Below are 6,973 nucleotides of genomic sequence, written 5' to 3' on the forward strand. Positions count from 1 at the left end.
AAATGAAAATGAATGAATATATTAATTAAATATTAACAACACAAATAGTAAAACATCCAAAATATTCACTCACTGGGTTGTCTGTCAGCAAACTGAGCTAGCCTTTGTTTGAGCTATACCTTTGTTTCAGCTCCTACCAGTGGGGCTTTGAAATGGGTTTCACAAAGTTTATACTGCATGAATCCCAGTTGGAGCACTTTTCCATGAAGCACATCTGAGCTAAAATAAGCGACTGTGACAGTCTGTGCTGAATTCCAGATGCAGAGCAAACGTGTTTAAAACCATGTTTCCCACATCCAGCCAATGCTGCCAAACCTGTCAGGACTCCTGGCATCTTGCCCCTCCAGACGCATTCTAAATCTAACTACTTTAGCTAAAAGACAGACCCACAAGTGTGCTCCACTTAAAAAATCAACAAAGCCAATGTTAAGATGCATAGAAAGGATATTATGTAGGCAGGGAATCACTGCAGTCAGTTCCCGAGTCAAAAAGTATAACCATGCTGAAATTCCATACATAGAACAGAATACTGTTTGTTATTACAAATCTAAATAAAATAATTGTATTTTTTATACTTTATCAAAATATCCTTTTTTTTTTTTACAGGAAAGAGACATTACATGAAGCAGATTGATTTCCCACTCTCTTCATATTTTGTCTATATAAAACACTTTGTTATTGAACATGGTCCTTCAAGTGTTGATTACACACATAACCAATCACATGGCTTCACATAGAAGCCTGGCCTGTGCACTGTCTGAAACATGAATGCAGTGGGCATTTAACTCCTCCCTGAGTTACTCATTAACAGTGATCTAAACAGAAGAACAAGCAGTCCCTGTCAAATCAAACCAAGGTTAAAAACCTCTAAATGGTGTGCTCATGAGCTGTGCAGTAAGAATCTGCATGGAGATAAGAGTCCAGGGGCAGTCCACAGCTACATCAGATTAAACTTGTCTGAGTAATGGGTAGAATAGAAGCATTTGTTAAACAGATCATGCAACATCTACAAAGAGCCTTACTGAATACAGCTTTGCCCACACCCCTGATTCACATGTGCCCATCTGGAACTGCCTGTCCACAGTAGGTATATATGTATATGTGTAAAATATAAAATACACTGGATTCTCTTTATTTATTTATTTATTTTTAAAAATGTAAGAATAAGTAATTTACAAGTAATACATTTTGTCTGGCATAACAATCAGCATAATCACTTGTACAGCTATGGGACATACACTTTAGCACAATGTCAGTAAAACACTGATTGCTTTTCAAATTCGCACTTGTAATACAGTAAAAGCTCAAAACTAATCTTACCCTTCAAAGGAATTCACATACATCACAGATGTTGCTTAGCTGCAGGAATGACCAGAACCACTGGGGTCCATGGTTTCTTATGGGAACATACACAGCAATGGCGCTATGTGAAGAGATTCACACGAATGGTTTTCTATACAACAATTAAGCCTGTCTTTAAAACAGTTTGCACTGAACAGATTCTAAAACACAACTTGTGACTTTAATCTGCCTGGAAAATCAACCCAAAATAACACACGATAAAACCCATCTGCATCACATGACAAACTCACTTGTAGTTTAAAATAAAGCTCTTGTTACACTCTAAAAGAAACAGGGGGGGGGGGGGGGGTATGTGAGCACATCTCTCTGAAAGCAAATCTGCTTATTCAGAATCGGTCATTTCACACGAAGTCAGTCATCTCTGCCCATGCAGTATCCATCCCTCAGTCTCTGTGCTTCCACACCTCATACACCTTATAAACAGAGGTAAACATTTCTCAAGAACACCACAAGTGAATGGAAACAAATGTGCAATTATGAGAAGCTTAAACATTGAGTAAAATGATGTATAAATAAAGTGCCTGATGTGAACCCATGAGTGAAAAAGAGTCCGATAAAAGTGTTGGGTAAAACACAGTGCCAGGCACTGTGAGGACACCAGTGTCTTGGATGGGAGAGGGAAGTTACAGAGGCTTGTGAAAACCCAAACGTTATTCAGAACTAATGTGCAGTGTATATTTGGTGACGCTAAAAAAAGTGACATGATTTTATTAGTTTGTGAAATCCTAGCATATTTTTAGTGTCTAGAATTACTGGTGGTGTTTGGAGTGGTTTAGTCCTGTGCAACATGCTAATTGTGTATTTGTGTAAAAGCGAGAAAGAGAATCCTTCCCCCAGTACCCAGTGGCACTTTCTCTGCCTGCAATTTGAGGTCAAAGGTCATCCCTTTTTTCACGGTTTACAGGAAGCGCAGTCAGTGTATCCGGGGGATCTGGGCTGTCATTAGGGGGCCGCAAAGTTGCCTGAACCAGAGGGTTCCTACTGATGACCAGCCAGAGCTTGTGCTCAGCTTCAGCCATCAGTGGCACAGCCAGACAGCAGTCAAAATCCCGTGTGCGAACATGATTCACCTGGGGGAGGAGTGAGAGAAGAGAGAGAAAATGCATGTGTGTATCCAGAGTGTGTCCAAAAAGAGTGTGTGTATCCAGAGTGTGTCCAAAAAGAGTGTGTGTATCCAGAGCAGCCACAGTGTTACCTGCAGTATGCGGTCATATGGCCGCAAACCAGCCTTGTCTGCAGGACCACCTGAACGGATCATGTTTACATAGACGCCCTTCTCCAGCAAACCATCAGAAATACTGAAACCAAAATCCCTGGTGTCAGGATCCTTCATCAGACAAATCTGAGAGAGGAAGAGGAGAAATGTTTAAAAACGTTTCAGTGACTTGGCAGTCAAGGTGTACCTCAGTAGGTCTACTGTCACCTTGTGGAGCTCTAAGGGCATGGCAGCAGACAACTCCTGATCTGGTGAGGTGCTGTTCTCCCAGCACAGCTTAGCTTCCTGGGCTGGAGATTTGAGCCCACTGTCATTATAACCATCACTCCCCTCCCCAAGACTCAGGGTGCTGCCGGACATTATGGTGGCCTGTAAGGTGCACACATACACACACATACACACACACGCACGCACACACGCACACCCTTTATTCACAAAATTACTTCTGACTTGGACCTAGTGTGTATGCAGCTGCAGGCAGTTTTTTTTTTAATCTTTAATATAAGAAAGTCTGAGACAGCCACACTTGGATCAACATGAAAGGCTATGAACAGCTTTTAATCCAAGTTTTAGTTGTGTTTACCTCCAGTTCTCTGAGAATTTCTGATTGGCCGCATGTCTCCAGGTCCTGCAGGGCTTGTGACCAATAGGTCTCCTGTGCGTCAGTATCACCACGGCAACGTGTGGAACTAATAGATCTGTGTCAATGCAAAGTAGCCTGGGTAATACAAGTCCAGGTGCAATTATGGGAGATGTTCTCGTTCTCTCTCTGTGTGTGTGTGTGTGTGTGTGTGTGTGTGTGTGTGTGTGTGTGTGTGAGAGAGAGAGAGAGAGAACGCAAACTCTATTGGAGAGTCGCTGTAAAATCTCAACCATAACCCTGACCATAAAATAATCCACACACACAGCTGAAAATGTCAAAGGCTGCTATGAGATCCTGTGAAAATTGTGAAAACATAAGTGATAGAAAAAGATGACACTAGGGACCCATAGGTGATTAGTAAGTCAGATGAGAGACTGAAAACCTGAGAAGAAAAAAAGCAGATAGGAGAATGCCAGAAAAGAGAAAGACACTGCTTTTCTGTGCCACACGATTGTGGCAAGGAATCTGATCATCCGAACAGACCTCTGCATGGAAAGGGCGTGAGTGATTCCATATCAGCCTCTCTAAAACATTGACGTGCTTTATTTGTTGCAGAAACCCTAAAACCAAAACCTACTGCACCTCAAATGGTACTCCAAGTAATATAAGAAACACACACAAAAGTGCAATAGAGAAGCCAAAGCTGTTTGACCCCTATGGCTTGAGCAAGGTCATTTCCTTGGACTCAACCCTTTGAGAAGTAAGGTGTTTTAGTAATATGTTGTTCTAAAATGTTAATGTTTCTAAAGAAACACAAATATTTTAAATTGTACTGTTCTGGGATATTCCAGTTACCAGGATGAAACAGTAAAATGGTTCAGTACTGTATTTATGGTCTTGGGCATGTCCAGTCATGTCTGAATCCTGACAAGCTTTATCTTATGATGTCAGTATACACAATGAGCAGAGGGTGTTCCAAGAGAAAGTAGACAGCCTGACACTTAAAGTGTTAGTAGTTACTTATGGATGCAGTGTAAGACAACAAGAATCAAATTTAATTTCCATGACTACATTTCCCAGATATTTTGGTACAAGGAATGAGAGGGAAGGATGGCAAAAGCAATCACCAATTCAGTTTCCAATAAAAAGATGATCTTACCCACAGTGTTTCTCTCCTAATCTCCCAGTATGGTGGGTGTTTCTCCTAGAGGCCAGTGGACTTCTGTGATTGGTTCGTGTCCACTCACTGGGATGGATGGTCAGGTCAGATGTCCTATTGTTGTATTTCCCTGAACACACAAAGGATTGAGTGCATGTTTGGTCATTTTTGTCTTCAGATACCTGTGTGAATGACCATTTAAAAATCCAACAATATTAAAGCATCAAGAGCTCTCATCAGCCTTTGGTTTATAATAACTCACCCTTTTGAAGTATACTTAAGGGGGGAAAAACTTAACAAGGTAAGAAAAGAAAGTGATATGTATTAAATGGGGGAAAAAACAACTAAATTCAGGTTTACAAAATAAGATTGTTCTCAAATGCTAGCTGTCTCATTTGGGAATCTAAAATGACTACTGTTTAATTAATTTTTTTATTAACTTGTGCTGTCCCCAAATTTAGCTTTAAATTATTCAGTGAACTTAATTAACATATTAATTAATAATCATCCCCAGGATTTCTGACCCTGGCTCCCATAGCCACCATCGAGGGCGGAGCTATTCCATGTGTCCATGGCCGAGTCCAGGCTAGGGGGCGTGGATATACAGTGGAGACCTGAATATTTAGAACGCCTGAGGGAATCTGAGCGGTCATCCTCAGCATCACTCAGGCAAGGCCCAGTTCTCAGAGGGCTACCTGTGTCTGACTCAAAAACAGCTGGAAGAGAAAAAGAGAGGGAGATAGAGTGGGGAAAAAGACATATACAGGACATGAGCTTTGTTAGACCGTTGTTATGGTGCATTTTAGCTCTTCTTAATGACCTAAATGCTTGCTGAAAAACAGTATCTGACCTATACACAAACAGAAAGGGACACTCATTATAATTCAACTGCAAAATGCTCCTTGTTTAAGACACTGCTTGCCATTCTGTCTGTGTGTGTGTGTGTGTGTGTGTGTGTGTCTGTCTGTCTGTCATTTACGGTCAGCGCTCTTTTTGATCTTCAGTGTAACAGTGTCTCCAGCAGTCTGCAGCAGGTGAATGGCCTCACTGAGTGGTTTTCCCTTCAGACTCACATTATTAATGGCCAAGACACGGTCACCAATGTGAAGAGCTCTGGTCCTAGACACACACACACACACACAAACACACACACACACACACGCTTAATGTTTCAATACAGTTTTCATAACTACTCGTTGATCTCTAGGATAGTGCCGTTATGTTCCAATGCTAAAGTCTATCTAATTGGGATATTTTTAGACTAGCCACCAGGTGTCATATGTGAGCCGACTGGCCGTAGGGTTCAGCTCACTACCAGATGGCACTGTACCTAACTAGAGTGAAAGGAATGGAAATTTACTTCCATGTAGCCAGATAGGAGGAATATAAATAGTAACAAAGAGCAGGAATGGTAGCAGTTGTGCCTTGGGCGCATATTTGTGTGTTTGCGGATCTGATTACCTGTGTGCAAGACCATTGCGAGTCAGACTAGAAATAAGGATGGGGTTGAAAGGTTCCTCCGTGCCAGAGATGGTGATTCCTAGAGGACCTCCATGTCTCTTGAGCTCCACGGTAAAAATCACAGAACCCGATGACTCCAGTTCATCTACACACACACACACACACACACACACACACACACACACACACACACACACACACACACACACACAGTTATTTAAGGGCGTATCCTGCACATAAAGTCTATGAAAATATGAACAATTACCTCACTGTGTGGCTATAGCTACACTCAAAAAGAGTGGAACTCACCCAAGTTGTCCTCGTCTTTCTGAATGCGCAGTCTGACCATGTCCTCAGCTTGCTGGAGAACCGCCATCGCCTCTTCTATCCCACAATTCTCTAGTTTTACACTACCTATGGCCAGCAACCGATCACCAGGCTCCAGTGTACCTGTTCTGCACACACACATACATACCCACAGCCATACCCCACACAGTACCCACATTCACACACACACACACCCATTGAGGTAGATATAGAGAAAGTCAATGCAGAAGAAGAGAAGGTCTCAGCGGGAAGGAAATGTTCAAGACCAAACCTGGCACTAGGTGGCATACAGCAATCCCTGCCTCTTTCAGATTCAAATTCTATTCACAAGACATAGTTCTTGGTGGCATACAGCACTATGCCTTTTTCAGATTCAAATTATATTCACAACACATAAGCAAAATTCAAGAGTATCTTTAGTAAATATTCATATTTAAGTAACATGAAGTCCATGAATACAGGTATGTGTGTGTTTTGTCATATATGGTACTTTTACCTGTGAGCGATGCTCCCACGCTTGATCTCAGAGATGAGAAGAGGCGTTCCTGGCTGCTTACTTGCTGTTGTTCCAAAAAAAAAAAACCCCAAAAAACCCCCAGTAAAATCTGTTGCACTAGAGGTCACATGAAACTGATTATTCCAGAATCTACACTGTTGACCAGTGACGCTTTTTGCAAAGAAGTGGAGCGATACTTGGCCCACTACGTGGCAACAGCGCCACCTTTTGGCCATTACTCACCACTGATGGTAATGCCCAGCTCCACCCCTCGCCTCTTTGGCAACTTCACATGAAATGTACCACTGCTGGGGACTACCGATTCTACCAGAGAAAGAAAATAAACGGTAAAATGGTGAAGCTGTTTAT

General features: G+C 41.9%; 1 protein-coding gene across 9 annotated transcripts in view; it reads right to left on the reverse strand.

The window, feature by feature from the left end:
- Positions 1 to 1,125: 1,125 nt before the first annotated feature.
- The window catches only part of grip2a (glutamate receptor interacting protein 2a), a 26,328-nt gene continuing 20,480 nt past the window's right edge, over positions 1,126 to 6,973 (reverse strand). For 8 of the 9 annotated variants that reach the window (XM_081707678.1, XM_081707676.1, XM_081707677.1 and 5 more), the window contains 12 exons: positions 6,848 to 6,928; positions 6,605 to 6,668; positions 6,091 to 6,236; positions 5,782 to 5,926; positions 5,300 to 5,439; positions 4,845 to 5,036; positions 4,583 to 4,612; positions 4,321 to 4,450; positions 3,162 to 3,276; positions 2,786 to 2,947; positions 2,558 to 2,704; positions 1,126 to 2,432 (listed from right to left, as the gene is read on the reverse strand). In XM_081707678.1, coding sequence (XP_081563804.1) covers positions 2,235 to 2,432; positions 2,558 to 2,704; positions 2,786 to 2,947; positions 3,162 to 3,276; positions 4,321 to 4,450; positions 4,583 to 4,612; positions 4,845 to 5,036; positions 5,300 to 5,439; positions 5,782 to 5,926; positions 6,091 to 6,236; positions 6,605 to 6,668; positions 6,848 to 6,928 — 1,550 coding nt within the window. In that variant the 3' untranslated portion in view covers positions 1,126 to 2,234. The remainder of the gene's footprint in view (positions 2,433 to 2,557; positions 2,705 to 2,785; positions 2,948 to 3,161; positions 3,277 to 4,320; positions 4,451 to 4,582; positions 4,613 to 4,844; positions 5,037 to 5,299; positions 5,440 to 5,781; positions 5,927 to 6,090; positions 6,237 to 6,604; positions 6,669 to 6,847; positions 6,929 to 6,973) is intronic. The other variant, XM_035522165.2, reaches the window with a different exon arrangement.

The sequence above is a fragment of the Electrophorus electricus genome, chromosome 25, assembly GCF_041902795.1.
Source record: "Electrophorus electricus isolate QZ-2024a chromosome 25, ASM4190279v1, whole genome shotgun sequence".
NCBI lineage: Eukaryota > Metazoa > Chordata > Actinopteri > Gymnotiformes > Gymnotidae > Electrophorus > Electrophorus electricus.